Here is a 23,135-nt window from a genome sequence, read left to right on the forward strand (position 1 = left end):
TTAATGCATTAACAAACACCAGGATTCAATTGACTCATTCAATTGTTTTGGCTGGTGGCTTTATGTTCTTTTAAAGTATTAAAAGAAATTTAGTTTGTTATTCAAAAACTCGATATCTGTTTAAAATTATTTTGGACCAACTTAATAATCTACCAAAGTAGCTTATTTGATGTTGTTCTGAGAGGATTATTTAGAAAACTCAGATTTGTAGTTTATGGAATATGACTAGTAGATTGATTTCCAAAGAAATTATCTACTGGGTTCTACTATAAACTAATGTATAGTGAGTCATGGAGACCTTGAAAGGTATAAATTTCATCTTGCCTAAAGGTGTTGGAATTTGTAGTTTTGGTTCTTGTGAATTTATGCTAGGCTATGCAAAACTTCTTAGAATAGTTTCTTGCCCAAAGGTGAAACCGTATTCTATATTTTGAATACAACAGACAACCTTATGTCATAGTTTTCTGTTGTAACGGTTCTATGAAATCTAATAAGTCTTCAGTGTTTGGCGTCAATTTCCTGAATTTCATAAACATATCAGAAGTTGGAAAAGGGATCTCACGGAAGATATATGTAGCAGCAGCCTCCAGGATTTGTTGAAAAGGGGAAAGAAAGTTATGAGTGCAAATTATAAGTTTCTTCATGGTTTAAAGACAGTAGCATCTAAAGGTTGATGAGGTGAAGGGAACTAAAGAGGTTGTGCAATATATAGCTGTTTTTTGACAGGAAATTAAGGTTACCAGAGATGCAGCCACTACTTTATGAGATTTCAGAATATATCATATTATGGTATGCGTTTGTTTTGTGAGTCGGTTGCATGGTACAAAGATGAGTAGTACAACACAAGTGTGAAGGACGAGGAGCGCTTCACCTCATTACTAGGCCTACTATCAAGCATTTCATCAGAGACACTCATTTTGTAAGTTTCTGTCTTATAAAATAAAATAACGTAACTAGTTCTCATGATTAAGATTTTAAATTGGAGTGCTAGGAAGTAATAAGTTGTTAATATTCAGAGTTTTGTTTCATACACAAGAGAAAATGCAGTTGCTTTTTGCATCCCCAATTTGCAGGAAATTTGTTCAATATTATTTTGTCAATTTGCGGTTTTTTCAAATTTTCTCTGTAGTTTGGACAAACTACGTTGGTTTTACTGTTTATTTTATAAAAAATAAAAATTAAGGGTGTTTGGTTGTCTCTCCATAATTTGGACAGAATTCAATGGCCACACTTCAGCACTTCATTGTATATATATATATATATATATGCATATGTATATCTTTTTTTTTTTTTGGTCAATGTTTGGTTTCAAAGAAACCAAAACGGGATAGATTGCAAACTGAGCCGGAAATACACGAACCAGGTAGAAGCAGCTAGACCTCAGTACAAGGCTAGAACCAAGCTTCTTACCCAGTCAAATTAAAACGAACAACAAACGCTAAGAAACAAAAAGAAAAGCCGTAAAACAGGAAGCTGAGAAAAGCCGCACCCCCAATAACCAGTTGGCAAGGCACCCAACGCAAGACCAAAACCACCAGAGAAGTCACAGAAACCAAAGAACCGAGAGGAAGATGGTGATGGATACGCCATCACAGCTACAGAGAGCGCTACCATAATCCGAGAGGTAAGTGTCAAAAGCACTTTAAAAGCATCCTCAACAGCAATAGTATTACTGAGGAGAGACGCACCAGAACGTAACACGGTGGAGAAGATCCAACAACGAGACAAAGCCGCAAGGGATCGGAGGGGAACATTTACAGTAGGAAACAAAGACAAACGCACAAAAGCATAGCTGCCGACACCTCCAAAAAGAATACAGAGGCATAGAGTAGAGGGGCTGATAGAGCATAAAAGCATCTTTCTGTGAGGAATTGTCAGGAAAATGCCCCAACCATGACAATTCCAAAATTGTAGATTCATGGACCTCTTGTGGCTGTCAAAGGCCAGCCACCACCGCCGTCAATAAGACCATTCTTAACCCTCAGTTCAAGGATTTCCAACTCTTTGGATGGACTCACCACTACCTCACACAGCGATGAGTCATTGATTGCAGACTTAGCCACACCAGTGGAGCCGTGTGCCCGTTTGCGCCCCCCTTTAGCACCAGCTCTAACCCCCACAGTTCCTCTAGTGAGTTTTAGAGAGCAGCCTGGGTTGAGCGACGGAAGAAATTTTTTCCTTTTTGACGGGGGGTTGCCACCTTCAAGGATAAATTTCTTCTTACTACGTTTCTGTTGTGTAGGCTGCTCCGTCTCTTTTGTGGGGTCAGATTCAGTAATCAAGGATGTCGTCTTGTGGAGTGCGACATCTTCCACAACCGCATGAATAATCTCAGACTCACCAATAAGGGTGGGGTCTTTACTGACACTAGCCAAGGAAAGTGCAGGGCCCAATAAAAAATTAACATTTAGGGTCTCAGTATTAGTTTCAGTTGGCACGCCTAGAGCTTCCTCTACTCGTCCTTTAGTTGAAGCACTAGGGGAACATGCATGCGTGATAATGGCCATTGAATTTGAAAAAAATTCTTTCACGACAGGATGTGAGCCCATTACTCCATTGGGAACCGTATCAGCGTGTTGTCCCCCAGCCGAATGCAAGTGGTCAGCATTGTCGAGTCTGTCCGCGCGTGCACTCCCAACGGGTCGGAGAGGAACAGCCGACTGCCAGGGAATCGGGTTCGGCCGGTGACGAGTATCTTCCACAGTCCTCCGCTTTCCCAGAACTTCCATCTCTACCAACTGAGAAAATGGTGTGCTACGAGAGTGTTTTACAGGGAAGAGTGGAGAGGGCCCCCTAGTGGCTCTCACCGCCAGCTCCGCTCCATACTTCATCCCTTCCTGAGCAACAACAGTGCCAAGAGTACGAACACATGGCTTACCCAAGAGATTTGCATGGCCAAGTCTGCCACAGCGGAAGCAGAAACGCCGCAGTCCCTCGTATTTCAGGTTGATCCAAGTTCGCTCTTCGTTTGCTCTGGGTAACCATAAACCAAGCTGAAGTGGTTTTGTCGAGTCAATCTCGATTCTCATCCGTAAAAAGCTCCTGGTTCCATTGGTGGCAGGGTCCTCAACTCCAATAACAGAGCCAATACTCTCTCCTATCAGTCGAGCATTCCTCCCCGTCATCAAACCAAGGGGAATCCCATGTGCTTGTATCCAATAGGTTGCTTTGTTTGGATGAATTTCTGCAAGTGCAAAGCTTTGTGGCCATGGCTGGATGGAGAAAACGTCGTCGTTGACATGCCAGGGACCTTTCTCAATAAGTTTCTTAGCCACCACAATAAAAGCAGCAGTAATAACATATACATTGGGACTAGCCCATGCAATCTTGACATCGTCCGAGTGTACGATGTTGCGCCACTCACGTTGGAGGGCATTCTTCACTCCACCGATCTGAGGTTCTTTCTCAGTGATGAGGAAGCCGGCAAGAGTAATGCCACACCTGTCTTCTGCCAAGTCCAGGTTGTTTTCAAGGTGAATGGTGAGCTGATCTGCAACTTCCACTTCATTCTCCATGGTCGGAGAGAGAGAGAGAGAGAAATTCACAGCAGCAAAGCTACCAAGCTCGAGCCATAAGAGACGAGGGAACCATGTCCATCAAGCCAAACACAACAAGAAAGAGAAAAAACAAGAGCGAAAACGTGGAAAATCTGGTTGGGGTGGAGGTTTTGGAGGCTGGGGGCTGGGTGGACTGATTGGTGGTTCTGGGCTAAGGAAAAACTGGGAGTAAAGTACTCTGTTTTGCTGAGCAAAGAGACCAGTAACTCAGAGGAGTTTCCAGACTGTGTGTGAGAAGAGAAAAGCTAGAGTGGCTTGGTTGGGGGGTTGTGGGAGTTCAATCTCCATGGTTGGAGATTTCCGGCGTAAACCACTTTTGGTTTTGTTCCACTTAATTGGTTTGGCTACTTGATCTAGCCGCTGTACTACATATGCATATGTATATCAAGACTTGTCATTTGCACTCAGCTTATTTGTTAGTTTTCAAGCAAATCGTGATGAGTCATACTGGGTTTTAGCTAAGAAGGTGTTAAGATTCTTTGACTGAGGTTTTGGTTGTGAAGTTTTTTTTTTCTCTTAAGAATTTTGTGACGCACATGGGTCTACATGAGTCTTTTGACTCAATTTAAATGCGGAAGAGCAAGGTAATTTCTACATACCTAGCTTATTTCTTTAATGCAATGCTTTTTCCTCGTGATTATTATTTTCTTTATTGAACTTTGCAAGTTTATTTTAAGTTATGTTGTTGTTCAAGCTTGAATTTCTATACTGGAAACAATGTTAGGAGTTTCTTGGGAACTCTATTATTTGGATCAGAAATGTGGGAGTTATTTTGGTACCTAACTCTTCACTTATACCGTTATGTCTACAGTAATGTGTTTCTGATGTATGTGTATGTGATCTTGGAGTGCTGGTACAGTTGAATTTGTGTCAAGTTTTCTAAGATTCTGCATATGCATCAGTTTCGACAACTGTTTTGGGAGTAATACTGATGGTTGATGAACCCAGTGATCACTGTTGTCTTGTTTTGATATGGTAAAATGTAATTATGCTACACTCATGTGGGAGAATGTAAGATGACTTATGTGAGTTGGCATAATCACATGTTGTGTTTATCATATTAGAACAAGATAATAGGGTTTGTATTTATCAGTTGTACTAAGACTCCTAGTTTTGACAGACTTGGTAGCTATATTATATTGATAAGGACTCAATTGCTTACGTTTATCAGTTTGTTTAAACACTAACTCTATCTATAATAGGAGAGATATGGTTAAGGTTTGATCAATATAAAAGGACCTGATCCCTGCACTCACAAGTCGCCAAGTTCTATTTTGGGCTTGACCTATTGATAGCTAGAACATATTGAGACTTGCAGAGAGTAGAAGATCGTTCTTGTTTCATCTATGTATTCCTTGACAATTATGTATCAATAGTGAATCTGTTATTAATATTGCATAAGTCTTATGTTGTAATCCTTTGTGATGTTGATATGCCGCTAGAGGTGTATTCTTACAGAATCACCTATTATATGTTGTATTTTATTTTGTCTAGTTTTCAATGTGAGATTGTGCCTTTTTAAACATAAATTATTCAAACGGAAAAAATTGGTGGTATAGAGGCTTAATCCACATTAATTGTTTAATTATTCTTAGTGACATATGTGAACTTTGTTTCAACTTTTTTTTTTAATGAGTTATTTATGTCTAATAAAATGTTAAGTTAATTCCAACAAGTTAAAAGGAAGTTTGGTGGAATTTGATAAACATTTATGCTAGGTTGTGATTGAAACTTTCTTGAAGTTGAATAATTTAGACTCCAACCCATCCAAAAGAAAAAGAAAAGAAATTCACCATATATCAAGAAGTAAATGAATGACCACTTATTTTTGGAGAAGACGGAATTCCAGATCTAGCTAGGTGAGGCAATGCGGCTCATAGAATTGGTTATTGTGTGCACAACAATTCTGCAAGTCATCAGTTAATTTGCTAGAATTCAAGCCTTAACTGAAGGATAAAATTTGATTGAAGTTTACCCTTGTTTAGCTAATTACAACACTTTCTTTCCTTCTTGTGTGTAATTACCTTAGATGTAGGATCTAGGGATTCTTTCCCTTTTGTAAACCTTTACGATTGTTATATATTTGTAATATCGAAAAGATTCACCATACTTTCTTATAGCAATCTACCTAGCTAGGCTAGAATCAATGATCTTCAAAACAATTTTTGCTGCAATTGTATGCCTCTTGGTCGCTGCAGTGGCAGTTACAAAAGCTGAGCCCAATATTGATGAGGATCCCAGGTCCCTACTTGCTGCGTTCTACATACAAGGGACTGTGTTTTGCACTACTGATGGCAATTTGGGTGACGCCGCCGATCCTTTTCTTACTCCAACATTCCCAAGTAAGTTAATTAGTAGCCCAAACCACCAATTACAATTCTAAGTTAGCTCTATGGTTTTATTGAATTATAAAATTGTTATGTTTTCTTTTACGCATGTTCATAGATGCTACTGTGGAACTGCAATGTGGACCTGCAAATACAACGATTGCTCTTGCGAGAACCATCAAGAATGGAGTGTTTTCAATCTTGCTGGATCCTTTGACGTCCTCTGCTGGCTCTTTGATATCTTCTTGCAGGCTAGTGCTTACCACGCCGCTTTCGAGCTGCAATGACACTTTGTCCACACAGCCTTTCTCATCGGCGTTGCAGGTCATTAGACCAACTCAACCTCACAAGGTCTATCTCTTCAATGTTTTTCCAGTTCGGTTCATGCCCAACGTCTAAGCTTAATACAAATGAGCAAAGCGTTTAGGGAATTAACGTAATTAACCTCAATCTGACTAGCTAGCTAGGAGAGCCTATGTAGGATTATAGTCATCTTAATTTGTTTTCCAAGTATTTTTCTTATGATATTCACAAAGTCCCATGCATTTATTTCAATTACAAGTTATAACCGTTATATACTTTGTCCTTGTCACATATTGAGTGCAGCAGAAACTAGCGAGGAACATAAATGACAGAAAAGAAAATGTGGGGGGCTCATACGACTTGTAAAAAATTCATATAGTATTGTACAAAATCATTTTCCTGAACAAACTTATATCCTCCAAAGGGTACCACCATATAAATTAGAGGTCTATGAAAAACTGAAGTTATAATTTCTTTCTGATGAAAATTAATTTCAACTTTGACACACATCAAATTATTCAAGTTCAAGAAAGCTTCAATCACTAACAAAATAAGACCAATGGATTGACGGTCTTGCGGGAGAAACTGACGCAGGACGTCTTTGAAATTACAAAACGCACATTTACGTAACTATCATTTAGTTAGCTTCAAATGGTTTCGCGCAATATCATTTAAAAGATACAATGCTTATACCTTATAAGAACCGAACCGAAGGCATTTAGGAGCATAAGCCCAGGAAGAAGAGCCAAAGCTTCAGAAGCTTTTGGTTTTGGGAGAAGAGAATTTGAATGTCGCGAACCACCATTGGCAAGTTCAACCCTTTACATGGCGGTGACATCATCCTCTCTCTGTTTCACAAGCACAGGACCTTTGGCCATTTGAAGCAAATCCACTCCCTCCTCATCACCTTTGGCCTCTCACAAAACCCTTTCTTCCTCGCCAAGCTTGTTACTTCCATTGCAGCCTCTCAACCTAGCCATCTTGCCTACGCTTCGCTGCTCTTCGACGGGGTAGAAGCACCCACCACTCAGTTATGGAATTCCATAATCAGATCATTCTCTACGAGTTCAGAACCTCGCAGGTCCCTCATTTCCTATTCAAAAATGCGCACAAATGGTATTGCTCCCGACAAGCACACCTTCCCTTTGCTTCTCAAGGCCTTTTCCAAGTTGGAAAACGAAAACCCATTTCAGTTTTACGCTCATATAGTCAAGTTTGGATTGAATTTTGACCAGTTTGTGAGGAATTCATTGATATCTGCATTTTCTGGTTGCGGGTACTTAGAGTCTGCCAACCAGGTGTTTGATGAAAGTACGCACAAGGATGTGGTTGCTTGGACTGCATTTATTGACGGGTATGTGAAAAACGGTCGTGCCCTGGAAGCAATCAAGTGTTTTTTGGAGATGAGATTGATGGGAATTAGGGTCGATGAGGTGACAGTTGTTAGTGTTCTTTGTGCTGCCGGAATGGCTGGTGATATTTGGTTTGGACGGTGCGTTCATGGGTTCTATGTGGAAGCAGGTAGAGTACAATGGGATGCCTATGTTGGTAGCGCTCTTCTGGATATGTACATGAAGTGCGGCTACCATGAAGATGCTTGTAAAGTTTTTAATGAAATGCCAGTTAAAAATGTAGTTTGTTGGAGTGCCTTGATAGCAGGTTATACGCAATGTAGCAAATATAAAGATGCATTGCTTGCCTTGAAATATATGCTTTCAGAGAGCATCAGACCTAACCAATCTACATTCACGAGTGTACTTACTTCTTGTGCGCACCTAGGGGCGCTAGATCGAGGAAAGTCGGTTCATGGTTACATATGTAGGCATAAAATTCCAGTGAACTCATTACTTGGAACAGCATTAGTAGATATGTATGCAAAATGTGGTTGCATTGATGAGGCTCTATCTGTTTTTGGAAAGTTACCCACCAAGGACGTCTTTACTTGGACTGCCATGATTAGTGGGTTGGCAATGGATGGGGATGCTTTAAAAGCTTTGAACTTCTTCTCGCGTATGTTACAGAGTGGGGTTCTGCCTAATGAAGTAACCTTCATTGGTGTTCTTAGTGCTTGTTCTCATGGAGGTCTTGTAGATGAGGGACGTAAGCTTTTTGATTCAATGAAGCAGGTTTTTCATTTGGAGCCTACTGTAGACCACTACGGTTGTATGGTTGATTTACTTGGTAGGGCTGGGTACTTGGAAGAAGCAAGAAAAATGATTGAGGGCATGCCAATGTTGCCAACAGCTGGTGTATGGGGAGCTCTGCTTGGTGCCTGTATGATTCATAAGAATTTTGAGCTAGGGGAACTTGTAGGAAATCATCTGATCAAGCTGCAGTCAAATCACAGTGGACGATACATACTTTTGTCGAACTTGTACTCGACATGGAAGAAATGGGAAATAGCTGCTGGCATAAGGAAGCTCATGAAAGGGAAACGTGTTGAAAAGATGACAGGGTATAGCTGGATAGAAGTCAATGGTGCAATTTTTGAGTTCGCTGCTTTTGACAAATCACATTCTGAATCAGATAATATATATTTGATGCTGGACAACATGTTCGTCCAATTGAAACTCGCTGGTTATGTTCCAGATACTAACCCACTTGCGTTTGACATTGATGGAAGCTGAGTATAATATATCATCTCCCAAGCATGATGATTTTCTCTTTGACAAGGATGGTTAGCTTTGAACTTTATTGCGTACTCCAAATTCAATGCATCATGGTGTGTTGACTTCTTGCCTTATTGATTGAATTGCTTGTAGATACTTGGAACTTTTGTCAGACAATTCTACAACTTATGCTTGGATCTTTGACCCTGTGTTTTTTTTTTGGTCAACTTTTTTCCCTCTTGAAGGTTGTATAATCTAACTCTCGGTGCTATTGGAACAAGAATTTGACCGTCCTTTTTCACTCAAGGCCTGAGTTGGTGAGAATCCTGATCCATATAACATTTTAAAAATTGTTGCACTTGCATATAGTTTCGTTTCTATCTCCTGGCCGGAAGAACAGAAGAAAAAGATTTAATTTCTATCAACCGTGATATTACTATTCTTCTATTTTCCCTTTTTGACTTGTTGGAAATCAACTTTATCGTAGTTTGCATTTCTTCTATTAACCTCTTCTTCTCAATAGAGACGAATGGTGCTTTCATAAATCAATTTAGATTTTGGTTAATGTGGCTACCCAAGCCACTAGCTAGGCTGCTTGCATATAGATCATGCACCTATTCATCATTTTACCTTTCCCTTCTGTTTCTGTCCATCGACGTAAAGTGGTCTTTTATATTCTTTGCCTAATATCTTATTGGTCTTATATTAATTGCATGCCATAAATACATCACAAAGAGCTGAAAGCTACTGTTTACTGACTTTTCATGCTAAATAGACCGCAAATGTAGAGCTGCAAGCTGCTCTTTTCTACTCTACTAGATTATGAGGCGCCCGATTACGCTATCTTCCATGGGCACTTGTAAAACAGGTTGTTTGGACCAATGCTATTTCTTCAGGCATGCACTTGCAAAGTTTCAATGTATGTAACTTCAGTTATTGTTTGCATGTGGAATTTATTTAATGATATATGTGGTACATGTGTTTTACGTTTTCTATTTGAATGATATTATTATTATTTTTGCATATATCAACAGTGTTGATGAAGATTTTTGGATCACCATCATTAGAGAGGAAAATCACAATCACACACATAAACACATGATTTTGAGTGGTTCACCTATAATTAGGCTACATCCACTTTGGAGCTTTTGTGTTTTCTATTTATATTTCTCCGTGGAGGCTTACATATCGTTAAATTGAGAGAGAGGCTTGAGTGCCATTTGTAAAAGAGAGAGGCTTGAGAGCCTTTGTAAAAGAGAGAGCTTGGGAGATCACCTCCATTTGTAGTCCAAGTAGTGGTAGGTAGTTTGCTTGATTGTAATCAAATTGGTAGTTCGCATGGGCGGCAGGGGCAAGTTATGGCAAGGGATGTCTAATCCCTAAGTTGGGGGATCTTGCCTCAAAGGGTTGGTGAGGCCAATCTTGGTGTCAACAAACAGCACAAACTATGACAATGAGATCAGGCCGACTAGGTTTGGCCCTTCGGGCATTGGAAGATTGAGCCATTTTAGGTACTACGTATTATAATTTTTATATACGAATATCTGTCTATTATTTTTGCCTATACCTAACCAAAAAACTTCCTAACTTCTTGCAGAAGCGAATGAAAACCAATGTTCCTAACTGTGACAAACTTCCCTTGGAACCATTGGGCGTGTTCATGACCATTTGTTTAGCATGCACAGAGGTTTTGGTTGATCTTCACACAGAACCGCTACGATCTACCGTGCAAGAGGAGGAGATTTCCGCTGCTCTCAAAGCTTCTGTTGATAGTTTGGAATAGTTTCAGGCTCAGATGACTGAGATGCAGGCTATGATGTAGTACCGATACTGCCGCCCCAATGACATTCCTGATTCCAGCCCTTTAGCTTATTTTGTTAACCTGGCATCTAACAATATGCAATTTTATTTGAATAATTTGTAGTTTTAGATGATTTTGTTTTAATTTTTTTACATGTGAACAATTTATATAGCCAAAATTATTCGCACTCCAAAATAGTCATTATGTATAAGTGCAACTCCTTTGTGTTTTTATAAGGAAGGAGTGCATGATGATTTTCTTGGAGTATTAGTAACAACTCCCTTTATGTAAATCATGTACTTTGTTTTGTGTATCGCGTCATATCTTTTTCTTTGCCAATTCAATACTAGTTTGCAATAAACTAAAATAATATTTAATTATGTTAAAAAGTGCTAACGAAATATTTTGAAGTTCTTATAGCAAGGACATGTTATGTTGCTAAAGAATGAACAGAATTATTCTTAAGTAACTGTCCTACATAATTGGAAAGGGATGCCTCCTCTTTTGTAAATGTTGTTGTTTGAAAGCCAATGCAATGCTTTTTGTCTCACATCGACAAAAACCCCATGTTTTTTCCAAAGGATTTTATATGGTGGGCTTGTTGGGCTTGGCTATGGATTTGGCAATAAAAATAAAAACTCATTAATCAAAAACTCCTATTTTTTTTAGGCTTATTTACTGTAGCGCCCTCTGAAACTTTAGTCAAATCTCAGTTTGCCCCCCAAAACTTAAAGTGGCCCATTTACCCCGCTTGACCGTGGTTTGGTGACTCACTTTGCCCCCTGCTGTTATCTCCAATCATAACTCCGTCAATTTGGATGACGTGGCAGGGCTATTTTCGTATTTTTACCACAAATGATGATGTGTCATGTACATGGCCCACTTTTTTTGCTGAAGTGAAATAACATATTAATAAAAATTAAAATAATGTAATTACTGTTTAATTAAAAAAAATTAAATGGAAAATTAAATTTAAAAAAAATATCTTCTTCTTCATCTCTCTCTGTCTCTCTGCGCCATCTCCTTCCCCTAACTTCACCATCAGACCACAGCCAACACCCAACCCAACGCCACCCAAAGCAGCCACCAGTCAAAACCCTAGCACTTCTTTTTCTCTATCACTATTTTCTTTTGCCTTTTCTTCTCTCTCTCTCTCTCTCTCTCTCTCTCTGAACAAACGAACTTGTTATTCTCTCACTCTCCAAAGCAGGTTGCTGAATCGAAGGAATAAATGTGAAAAAATAAAAATAATGCTAATTTTCTTTTTCTTTTTTCTTTGAAGAGTCTGATCCCTCCATCTCTCTTCCCCACTCTCTTCGAACAGCTTCACAGCCAAATCAACACCATCGAAGGCTTCACAGCTTCGAGGAGATCCGATGGCTTAATCGGGTCGCAGGCGCTGACCCGTTTCAAACCTGATCTTGGCGGTCGTCACTCTCTCTCTCACACACACACAATCCTTGCTACAATCCCCAAATTGTTGACAAGAAAAACTCAAATTAAGGAGTTTTGTAGGTATGAGAGTTTTGTGGGTATGAGAGTGGTGGATGTGGGCATGGTTTGAGAGAGGAATTTTGTGGGTGATTGCGGAAATTTGGGGCTGCAGTAGATTGGGTGGGGTGCGGGTTCTGGGTAATTGATTGGGTTATTGTTTGTGTATATTAGTTTGGTTGATGTTATATTCTAATGAGTTTTTGTGGAAATTTGATTGAATAAGAAGGTTAATTTGTTGGTTTTTGGGTTTTTTTTTTTCCTTTTTCAACGGTGGTGGTGATACGACTGAGAGTGTAGGAGGCATGGGAGAGACAAAGGCAGAGAGAAAGGTTTGGTTTCTGGGTAAGAGATTTAGTTTATGAGAGTGATTTGAAAATTAGTCAAAAAATGGGAGCAATTTTCCACATCACCTGGGTTGGTGGTTGTTTGGGCAGGGAGGGGGTGGGCTTGAGGAGGGCGGTTATGGCTGCCAAGAGGGGTTGGGTAGAGAGAGAGAGAGAGAGAGAGAGAGAGAGAGAGATTCTTTTTAGTTTTAAATTTTTTAATGTTTTATTTTTATTTTTATTAGTTTTAATTATTAGAATATTTAATTATTTTTATGTGGAGGTGGGCTCCATTGGCCATGTCACCCTTTAATTGGTGGATAATGATACATGTTTATGAAATTACAAAAACACCCATGCCACGTCATCATAGTTAACAGACTTTTAGATGGAGTTGACGACATGGGGCAAAGTGAGTCACCAAACCACGGTCAAGCGGGGTAAATGGGCCACTTTAAGTTTTGGGGGGCAAAGTGAGATTTGACCAAAGTTTCAGGTGGCGCTACAATAAATAAGCCTTTTTTTTATTCCCAATTCATGACTTTTTCCATTCCTAATAGATGCCCACTTTTTATTTTCTAAATTTTGTTGAGAGGGCAAAGTTGATTTCCAATTCATGACTTTTTTCATTCCTAAGAGCATCTCCAGCGCAGCCCACCAAACCAGGCAAAAGGCCCCCCAGGGCAAGGTTTGGCCCTCCAGCGCTGCAGCCTGCAGCCTAGTTTCGCATGGGTCCCACGAGCCCGGGCAAGCCCAAAGGCAGGTTTCGCCTGGGCTTCAGCCCGAGTTTTGTGATGTCAGCGCTGACGTCAGCGAGCAAAAAAATATTTAAAAAATCCAAAAAAATTATTAAAAAAATACCAAAAAATTATAGATGCTTTCCCTATAAATACATAACAATTTTATTCACTTTCTAAATTGTTTATATTTTGTTGCATAATATTTTTTTCCTTTCTTGCCTTAGACTTGCCCTAGACTTAGCCCTCATGGGTGGAACCACAAATGGCAAGGCTGACACTATTCACGTGAATAGTGGCAGCCCTTGCTTGCCCTTGCCCTAGACTTAGCCCTTGTGGGTGGAGATGCTCTAAGAAGTGCCCACTTTTTCTTTTCTAAATTTTGTTGAGAGGGCAAAGCTGGGTTTTAAAAGTTGCAGAACCATTGTTGAGTGCAAAAAGTAGAACGTGGGATCCTAATATAAATTAAATTTTTTTTTTTTAAACAAACGATATTGGTAAATGAGGAATCCAACATAAGATCTCAGATGTATGAATAAATGCTTAACAACTTAAACTATAAGTCCCTTACTAATATAATTTCCTTTTGAATTCATTTAGTTTGCGAAATGGACTTCTTAGAAACGAAACTCCCATAACTGGACACATCAACCTGTTACCGTACCTCGTATTAACAGATTGATCCATTGGGTAATAAACTCAGCCGAAGCCCATTTTTCGGGCCCATTCTGTACACCAAGCCCGAGCCCAATGGCTTTGACAATCCAATTTCAAAACTGCAGCAGCGTTACAATGCGCTGAAGAGCGGGAAGAAGAAAACAGGAAAGGGACAATGAGAAGCGAGAAGACACTGAAACGGAAACCCAAAAAAATTCCCAAAAACTGTTCAAAGAACCAATTAATTAAAATGGAGGAGAGAATAAGACTAAGCTGTAAACATTGATTTTGTTTCCTAAAAAAGTATATGGGTTTTGTAATACCAAGAAAAGCAAGAGAGGCCAACACTTTGCTCAATATATTATCCTCCCGTCTCATCCACCGCTCTCTCTACTGGGCGTTCTTTCACATTGAATTTCTCTCTCTACACACCAGAGGTATGGGTTCTTCTTCTATGTATTTGTTGGGTTTGCTTCTTTTTTTTTCTCCCTCTTTTTAGTTTTTAGTTTTGTCTTTGGAAATTTTGGGTTTTGGGTTTTGATTTATTTGTTATTTGATCTATTTTGATATATATTTTAAAAAAAATTCTGAAATATGTGTGTTTTTGGATATATGTGTGTGTGCTACGGCTATTGCTTTCATTGTATTATCTTATATTAGTCTGTTTGCCATGTTGGCTGTGATTTTTGGATACAAAAGCAGAATTCAAGCTAGGGAATATGTTTTTGGGGTTCAGGTGGTTTAAGTTTGTGAATTGTGTTTTTGACATGGTGGATATTTTCTTGTGGGGAAAAAGATAAGGGGCCAAATCTTCTAGGGAATATACTTTTTTTCTTTTGTACAATTTGAATGCATTCTGATGAATTTTTCTTCTCATGTTCAAGAACAAAAACGATGTAAAGATTTTTGTAAGTTCTTAGCAAAAAAGATAAAATAGTGCAAGTGATATTTCTTTAATTGTTAAGACCAATGTTTGAGACCCCTTTTTATTTTTCCTCAGTGACTAGATAACATCAGGGAAAATTTGTTTGTGAACTCAGAACTGGTTATCTCAAATTAAAATTTCTTTCTGAATGTTCAGGTTTTTGTTTGAAAATTGATAAATCAGCTTGTTAGCATGAGCATAGAAGGATCTAGTGAATTTCAACGGTGGAATGTGAGAGATGTTGCGATGGGAAGGATAATAGATTTGGACCTTAATTATCCACCTCCTAATGAGAACATGGCTCTAACTGGTCCTTTGGGATTACAAGTTCAAGGAATTGGTTATCAAGGACAAGCTACAGCTGCTGCGGATTTTGTGGATGATGAAGTTGTTATAATCTCACCAAGGAAATTTGCAGAAGTATGATATTTATCTTTACTATTGAATCTTATATGAAAAATGCTTAAAGTTGATTTTAATTTTCTGGTGTCAACTCGTGTTAGGCCACGAATAATTCACGAGGAAATCATTCTCGGAGAAGCCGTAGAGTTATAGAAGGTCTTTCTGAAGGTGCAAAATTCTATACCAGGCTTTCAGGTTTATTAATGTTTTCCCTTCTGCATGTACTTCTTACATTATCCAAGCATCAAATTCAGACAGTTGCGCTCCACTACTGATTAGTTCTTTACATTCTCATTGTCATGTTGGTTGCAATAGACCACAGCTTTGTAGGAGATTATGTGTCTCTGGAATGATATTTTTTCAATATATTTCTTGAGCTATGCCCCTCAGTTGGAACCATGCTTTTGATATTTACTTCATTCAGTTAAGGGTTCACTCTACTGATCGACTCTTTAACATTAGTGTAGACTATTTAGTACTTTTATTCTGTTAAAATAACGTTCACGTAGGTAGGTAACTGTTATTCTGTTTTGGTCGTGTTACCGATATTCACTGTTCAGTGTCTCTCTTGATAGTCTGAACTTTTTCATAGTTTAATTAAAAACTTTAATTCCTGTTGGATGTACAATGTAAGTTATGTCTTATTGAAGTTTTCTTGGTTGCACTTGACCTTATAATCTACTATCAACAGAATTGACAAATTTCCGTGCCTTTAGCCAACTTGGAGCTTCCAGCTGGGAGGTTTCGGTCAATGTTGATGTTCGTAACAAACCAGAGTATACTGTAAGAATCTTCCCTAAGTTCTTATGATGCTATTTCCTTGCTTTAGTATATCCACTTCTCTTCCCACTTTATATAGAGTAGCACATTGGCACTTCTGTTGAATATATGATACAGCTACTAAATAACATCACTATGAACATACATATGTTTCGCGTATAAAATAGCCAAAAAAAGAAGATTGAATTTGAACATCCTACTTTTCAACTGATCACATGTCAACCTTCAGTGGGAATGACACCTGATTTAATTTGAAACTTCAAACAACTGCTTTTGAAGTTTAAATTACTTAAATGTTCATTTCTTCTCATTTGTTTTTTCTTTTTTACCTTTACATAGTAGTGGCACATAGTTGCAGATCTCAGACATATTTGGTTAGATGCCAGATTTGTTGTTTGGTAATTTGTCTTTGAAAGACAAGAAAGTATTTATCGGACCCCTCCAAATTATTTTGAAGAACTTATCTAGCACTTCTTTTAACAGCTCATGTTGAAGTTATGAGTAGTATGCATGAAACTGTTAATTATGTATATCTAACCAGCAGATTGGTGCAAATTTCTGGAACTGAGCTTGGAAGTTTCTGATGGCAGGCAACTAATGTTCCCGTGCCTCCAGTTGTGCCCCAGAGTGAGTTCCTGCCAGAGGCACCTGGTTTCACTTGTGCAATCTGCATAGGCCAGTTGATTGAAGAAACATCGACAAAGTGTGGTCACATCTTCTGCAAGAAGTGCATTGAGAAAGCCATAGCTACTCAACACAAATGCCCTACCTGCAGGCATAAACTTAGAAAGCGAGATATCCTCAGGATCTACCTTCCAAACAGCAGTTAAATGGATTATGTACCTCCTAGTGGCGAAGTTCTAGAGGTGTTGTAACTGTGTTCTTGTTTTTCTCAGTTTTCTTGTATGGTATAAAATTAATGGTCAAAATGCTTTTATTTTTAGTAAACTAGAAAAAGCAATAATTTAGGTATTGTTTCCAAGTTGTGAACTCATCTTTTGCTTATTTGGTAGAAAATGCAATCGATGAAGATTTTGACTGCATGAAACTCTCTCTCTCTCTCTCTTTGTGCGTATTTGTTCCAACTTATGAACTGCTCTTTTTCTTGTTTGGTTGAAAATTCAGTAAATGAAGATTTTGAATTATCAAACTAGAAGCTTTCTGCATATTTGTTCATTCACTAGATCGAAGTGTTGGATATGACGGAAGGTGACCATCAATCCTAGTTTAGTCTGATGCATATTATTGTCACTTTATGCAGGAAACGAAGCAGGTCGTTAAACTGATAAGCTCCTAGGAAAGGTGTGAATTCTTAGGCATTGTGAGTTGATATGGCACACTGATTCAGCTGCCCTTTCTTAGGGTAATTCTTCTGGCTGTTCAACGGTTGCGATTCTAGGCTTCCAGTGAAGAGAACATTGGTTTATCAAGTCTCTACAGTCACAGTTATTGAACTTTCTTTTAAAACTTGCATGGACTAGTTCAGTTGTTTTCCTCTCGGAGGGTCTTGTTTTGAGACTGACTTTTGAAATTACGCTTCTTAGATCTTGTTATCATTAGCTTCCTGACACAGTTTGGAGTTACAGGCAGAATAGTTGAGAAGGCTGAGAAGAGTAGTCTTCCAACATTTTTAGACAATGTAATTGGCATTCAGTATAAATGGAAGTTCCCTTACTGTTGCAAGTTGCATTTTTAGACAATGTAATTACATTTTTAGACAATGTAATTGTCTCAATCTAGTGATACTTTTTTTTCTCAATCTTAATTGAGATATTAAGTTTGAATGCCCGCTTCCTGCCAAAACTGAAAAACAAAACTGCAAAGGTGTTGTATTGAAATAAAAGAAAAAGAAGGAAATTTTCGAAAACTAAACTAATTTTGGCCGTTCAATGATGTTTAACCAGTTTTTCTGGAGTCTTGTAGCTCAAGTGGTTAGAGTATTTACCCATACACCTAAAGTCCTACCAAAATATAAAATAAAAATTTATGGATCCAGTAGTGCTGGGACCCCATTTATTATAGATTGAAGATTGTATAAGAAAAAGGGGATAAATTGGATAAAGAAAAGGCTAAATTGGATCAAAAGAAAGTTGGGCCTCTGGATTCCAAGTCCAACTGGTCGGCCCAAATTTCCACCCAAGCCCAAAAATTGGCAGATTTTTCAGTAAATTCTCTCTCTCCCTCTCTCTCTCTCTCTAATTTTGAATTTCGCTTGCTGCATTTCGGTGTACACACGACACAGGGCGGGAGCAAAAGAGAGAGAAAAGAACATGGAAGAAGACCCAATTCCTTCTTCAGAACCACTCGGCCTTAACACCATTCAGAGGTCTCTTTCTGTCTGCCTGTCTGTCTGTGTATAATGGATTTACTTTTTTGTTTATTTTCTGAATTATTGTTTATTTTGTGTTTAAATTTGAAGACAAGTGAGAGAGCTGGAAGAGATTATCGAAAGTTGTCGCCAAGACGATGCCTCAGAATTATCCCCTTCAGATTCTGATGATTTAATCAGAAACTGCGGTCTCCTCCTCCAGGTTTTCTTGAAATTAATCCCACTTTTTCGTCCAATTTGCACAATTCCTTGCATTTCCCTAACTCTCCATGTGAATGTGCAGAGCAGAGTTGAACAGATAATATCAGAATGCTCTGATGTTGGTCTTTTAGAGGATCAAGAATTTGGTAACTTCTCCTTTAATCTCTCTGTCACTGTGTTTTTCTTTACTGGGCAATCGATTTTGCTAGTGGGTTTGTGACATTTAGTACTAGAACTTACTGCACTATGGGATTTGTCCAATTTTTGTTAGAAGCATACTTAGGACGTTTTGAGCAGGAGCTCAACTCTGTGGAGGCTGAGAGCACCAAGGTCTCAAATGAAATTGAGGGTCTCATTCGAACCCATGGGGAAGGTGAAGACTCAGTCTTTAGTGTTCCACGCCAATGTGCATTGATATTTAATGTATGATGTTTTTTTTTCCGACCTTTTCTTTTGTATATGCAGATTTTAATCGACTTGGCACTGATCTTGCACAGTTGAAATGTTCATTATATTTTGTTGAAGAAAAGGTTGGTTTTCCGTTGGTGAAACAATATTAGTTTTTTTGGATCAGACTCTTTGGTAGTATGACAAGGCATGCAAGCCAATTTGTTTGATACAAATGGGTTTGAATGGAGACCTATAATCTGCTCTTTCTTACAAGTCTGTGAATAGAGGTTGAATTTAATTACAGTTATCTGGTGTATACACATGTTGTAATTTATCCCTTTATCCCTTCAATGTTACAGTTGTTGAAAGTTCCCAGATTTCCATGGTGTAGTAATCTGCACATTATGTGATCCCTTGTTGGTTGTTTCTATGTTCTTTTCATTTTCTCACTTTTGCTTGACTACCTCAACCTCCAGGTTGTATATGATATCTTTATTTCCATAAGTTGGGAATGTTTGAATTTTATTTGGAAATCACATATGAAATCTTTCAAGATAATAGCTGTGTACCATTTGTAGGATCTGGAGAAAGCAAAACTGGGTGCAGATGTTGATTACCATAAATGTGGGAAAGATCTGTTGGATCCGATGAATGTGAATGCAGACAAGTTTGAGGTTTCATTCAAAATCATATTATACAATACTGTTTGCTTCTAGGGTATTATATTAGTTAAGGCTGAAATAATACATACAGACATTTTGAGGGTCTTGATTCTTATGTAAGGAGTTAGCTTGTTAAAGAAATTTCCATAACCTTTTTACCATTTTAAGATATCTTGTGTTTAACTTGCAGCTACTGGAACTTGAAAATCAGATTGAGAAGAACAATATAATTTTGAAGTCTTTACAGGATTTAGAATGTACACTTAAATGGTAATTATGCCACTTTGACCTTATTTTGGGTGAGTGTGTGGATTTCATTTAGCTTGTTATAGAGTTATTCTCTTATACTTTTAGTTTTTATGTTTGATTGATGTAGGCTTGACAACACAGAACAGATTGAGGATGCAGTTACAGGTCTTAAGGTCATTGCTTTTGAGGGAAACTGCATTAGGTTGTCACTTAGGACATACATTCCGAAGTTGGATGACCTTTTCTCCCCAAAAAAAGTTGGAGATGCCACTGAGCCATCTGAAGTAAATCATGAGCTGCTAATTGAAATTCTGGAGGGGACTACGGGTTTAAGGAATGTTGAGGTATCAAAACATGATTATCTCAGGACATCTTTCTTCATTAGTGTCATTGTTTAATAAAGCTTACAATTAGAGGTAATCAAAGACAATATAGCACTCATGGGATGCGCCCCATCTGTTGCTGAACCATGGTGGCAGGTGCTGGCCACTGTTGGCAGTGCCTACATGGCTTGGGCTGACATTGCAGTGCTCCACCCAAGGGTGATGCCATGCCAGCCCCTTCAATGTTCTTTCCATAAAAAATAAAAAATTGTTCTCTCACGTAATTTCATAGAGGGATGAAATTGCAATTATGTTTCTTTTTCTTTTTTGCTTTGTCAAAGGTGGATGGGGTGAGTATTTTTTCATTGTGACATGACAATGAAGGAAGAAGTAAGCTCCACACCCTGTGCATCTTTTAAATGAGTTGGTACTGCTCTCAAATTTCTTATGAGCACTATACTCTGGATTTTTTAAATGCATTGATGATGATATCTCATTTTTCCAGATTTTTCCAAATGATGTATACATAAATGATATTCTTGATGCTGCAAAGGCTTTGAGGTTTGTTTTTCCAGTACCCGTCTTATGATTTCTAAAATTTGTTTCTTTCTTTGTTGTTGTCTTCATGCTATTCTTTTGTTTTTGTTTAAAAAAAAATATTTCCTCTACTGCAATTGGTAGCGCTTCAATAATTAAAAGGCATGCATTTAGCAAACAAATCCCTCTAAAATAAAGTACAGATTCCATGATTGAATTCAGGACCTGGCAGACAGCAGAAACTATCAAGCCAATCACAACACACACACACACTTGCATTACCTAGTCATATTTTTAATCGGTTTTCTCTCTCTAAAGGTTTTTATTTTTTTTTAATCTTTGACATTTCTTTTGAATTATGTGCACTCTCAACTTGATTCCTGTCATATGATCAGATAGTAGTTTGTTTTTCTAACTTTTTATACTTGCTCAATTGGCTCATGTTCTTCTATCTGCTGAATATGGGAGTGAGTGTAGGGTTTATTTCAATATTCTTATGAATAAGTATAAACACTTGGTGACCTTATTTCTGATTACTTTTCTACAAATGGTGCTATTTATGAAAAAAAACATATTCAGTATATTGTTTTATTGAGTTCATGAAATGCACTTTGCAGGAAATCTTCATTGCAGTGGTTTGTAACAAAAGTGCAAGACAGAATAGTTCTATGCACCATGAGGCGAGTAGTGGTAAAAAATGCAAACAAATTGAGGTGAGACATTTTCCTTAGCAATTTTGGTGTATGTATTCATTATGCTCTTAAATATTTTCCAAGATAATTGAATTCCATATTTTTAATAATGATTCCGAATAGTATTATATAAGGGCTCATTACCAAAAGCATAGTAAATCCAAATGTTTTCATTTGGAATGCATCAATCCATGCAGACACTCATTGGAGTACTTGGATAAAGATCAGACAGTAGTGGCTCATGTAGTTGGAGGAGTTGATGCATTCATCAAGGTCCCTCAAGGTTGGCCATTGTTAAGTTCTCCATTGAAACTGATATACCTCAAGAGCTCTGATCAACATTCAAAGGGAATTTCTTTAAGTTTTCTGTGCAAGGTTCAGGTCAGTGTACACCTTCTTATCTCTTACTAGTTTCCTTACTTCGGGGTGGATGTATCTACTTTCAAATTCTCCTCTGTTGAAAGACTCATTTGGAATGCATCAATTTGCCCATGCATTTTATATCTCGAAGTCACCTAAATCAAGTAGTTATATTTTATGTTATCTCCAATTAATTTTGTTCTAATATGCTGTCTTCTTGTCATAAGCATGCATGCCGACCGTTTTGTATTAAGGTCTGGTTCCTGGATGGAAAAGTAAAGAAACAACATAATTTAATCGTGGAGTTTTTTATATAGATTTTCTTGGATAGTGCAATAATTTGTTATTTTTAGCAGGGGACAACCAAAGTACAAAAGCAGTATGCGTTAAAAATGTAAGAACAATAAGAAAATACATATGCAGAAATGCTAGGGTGAAAAATTGACAGATTGTTGTTTACAATGCTGTTGACTATTTCGTGTATATTTGAGAAATTTCATCAAATTGATGGCAGTTGCAAGCATGCCTAGTGAGCTTAAAATTTGGATATTTTGGTTTCTTTTGAACCAGTTTGAGCTTATATAAAATATACAAAAATGTGAATTGTTCATACAAAAAAAGCTATTAGATTTCATACAAGTTTATTATATTTTCAATAATATGAAAGAAAGGTTAAGTGTTGATGCAAACTCAGATCCTCTAAGCATGTAATTGTTCTTGCAGACATTTATGTATTGTCTCTACAATAATAGTTTCTTCGTACTATGCATTTTCTCAAATAATTGTGCATTATGTTTTCTTGCGGTCTCTTTTGGTTCCTAGTGTCATGTCTTTCTGTTACATTTATAAATTCAAAATTTCACAAAATAAGATAAAAAATGATAAAGTCCACTGCAATGCCTGGTTCTTTTTTGCTGAACTTTTCTCTTCTTTTGGTTGCATAATTGTTGATTGTTTAGGAATTGGCAAATTCGTTGGCTGTACGAATTCGGCAGACTCTATCGAGCTTTGTGGATGCTATTGAAAAAATACTTGTAGAGCAGATGCGCTCAGAACTCCATGGTGATGCTTCTGAACAATGACATGTATAACACTTGTGATACTAATCACACATGTAAAATAGCTTCCAGATTCCAGTGTTGTCCCGTACGTTTACAAATTATCAGACTGAAATTATTCGGAGTATTGTAACGATATTGTTGAAATGAGAAAGAGAAGGGGTTTTTAAGTAAGTCCCCAGAGCAACACGTTTTGTAATAAATATTTTTAAGCCCTCAGCTTTTGTTGTTTTGTTTCAAACCCTCAATTTGTTGAGGCCTTTAGCAGTAAGCCCTCAACTTAAGCCCCAAAAACTCATCAAAAAGCCCCATTTAGGGTCGCATAAGAGTATTTCCTAGGTTCTTTGAGAAAAACTTGGAAGTTTTTACTGGGGTTTTACTAATTTTCCCTGATGTCTAGACGTTTGGCCTGGACTGAT

The 23,135-nt window shown here is 37.9% G+C and overlaps 4 protein-coding genes across 9 annotated transcripts; all 4 read left to right on the top strand.

Annotated features, from left to right (window-relative positions):
* Window positions 1–5,703: 5,703 nt before the first annotated feature.
* LOC148297376 (phylloplanin-like) lies at window positions 5,704–6,283 on the top strand. Its single transcript, XM_088246716.1, has 2 exons — window positions 5,704–5,899; window positions 6,003–6,283. The coding sequence occupies exons 1-2, from the start codon at window positions 5,704–5,706 to the stop codon at window positions 6,281–6,283; spliced, it is 477 nt and encodes a 158-aa protein (XP_088102842.1).
* Window positions 6,284–6,689: 406 nt separating this feature from the next.
* On the top strand, window positions 6,690–10,873 carry LOC110773935 (Pentatricopeptide repeat (PPR) superfamily protein). Of its 3 annotated transcripts, none has more exons than XM_021978443.2 (4): window positions 6,690–8,909; window positions 9,042–9,715; window positions 9,831–10,307; window positions 10,394–10,873. In XM_021978443.2, the coding sequence occupies exon 1, from the start codon at window positions 6,976–6,978 to the stop codon at window positions 8,812–8,814; it is 1,839 nt and encodes a 612-aa protein (XP_021834135.2). In that variant the 5' UTR covers window positions 6,690–6,975; the 3' UTR covers window positions 8,815–8,909; window positions 9,042–9,715; window positions 9,831–10,307; window positions 10,394–10,873. The 3 variants fall into 3 exon arrangements, with proteins under 3 accessions (XP_021834135.2, XP_021834136.2, XP_021834134.2); XM_021978444.2 differs by having other exon boundaries at window positions 9,042–9,113; window positions 9,572–10,307; XM_021978442.2 differs by having other exon boundaries at window positions 9,042–10,307.
* A 2,754-nt stretch (window positions 10,874–13,627) lies between these two features.
* Window positions 13,628–17,627, top strand: LOC110773952 (uncharacterized). 3 transcript variants are annotated; one of them, XM_021978464.2, is made up of 6 exons: window positions 13,630–14,245; window positions 14,890–15,153; window positions 15,237–15,330; window positions 15,827–15,918; window positions 16,506–16,781; window positions 17,177–17,627. In XM_021978464.2, the coding sequence occupies exons 2-5, from the start codon at window positions 14,926–14,928 to the stop codon at window positions 16,743–16,745; spliced, it is 654 nt and encodes a 217-aa protein (XP_021834156.1). In that variant the 5' UTR covers window positions 13,630–14,245; window positions 14,890–14,925; the 3' UTR covers window positions 16,746–16,781; window positions 17,177–17,627. The 3 variants fall into 3 exon arrangements, with proteins under 3 accessions (XP_088102685.1, XP_021834156.1, XP_021834157.1); XM_021978465.2 differs by having other exon boundaries at window positions 13,632–14,245; window positions 15,237–15,303; window positions 17,177–17,626; XM_088246559.1 differs by lacking the exon at window positions 17,177–17,627 and having other exon boundaries at window positions 13,628–14,245; window positions 16,506–16,982.
* A 457-nt stretch (window positions 17,628–18,084) lies between these two features.
* Window positions 18,085–22,935, top strand: LOC110773937 (uncharacterized). 2 transcript variants are annotated; one of them, XM_021978447.2, is made up of 12 exons: window positions 18,085–18,241; window positions 18,335–18,446; window positions 18,528–18,591; window positions 18,717–18,818; window positions 18,911–18,975; window positions 19,414–19,509; window positions 19,688–19,767; window positions 19,874–20,090; window positions 20,575–20,630; window positions 21,224–21,319; window positions 21,496–21,679; window positions 22,618–22,935. In XM_021978447.2, exons 1-12 carry the CDS (start codon window positions 18,186–18,188, stop codon window positions 22,738–22,740), a joined length of 1,251 nt encoding a protein of 416 aa, XP_021834139.2. In that variant the 5' UTR covers window positions 18,085–18,185; the 3' UTR covers window positions 22,741–22,935. The 2 variants fall into 2 exon arrangements, with proteins under 2 accessions (XP_021834139.2, XP_021834140.2); XM_021978448.2 differs by having other exon boundaries at window positions 18,720–18,818.
* Window positions 22,936–23,135: the final 200 nt, after the last annotated feature.

Source organism: Prunus avium, chromosome 1 (assembly GCF_965620075.1).
Source record: "Prunus avium chromosome 1, drPruAviu1.hap1.1, whole genome shotgun sequence".
NCBI lineage: Eukaryota > Viridiplantae > Streptophyta > Magnoliopsida > Rosales > Rosaceae > Prunus > Prunus avium.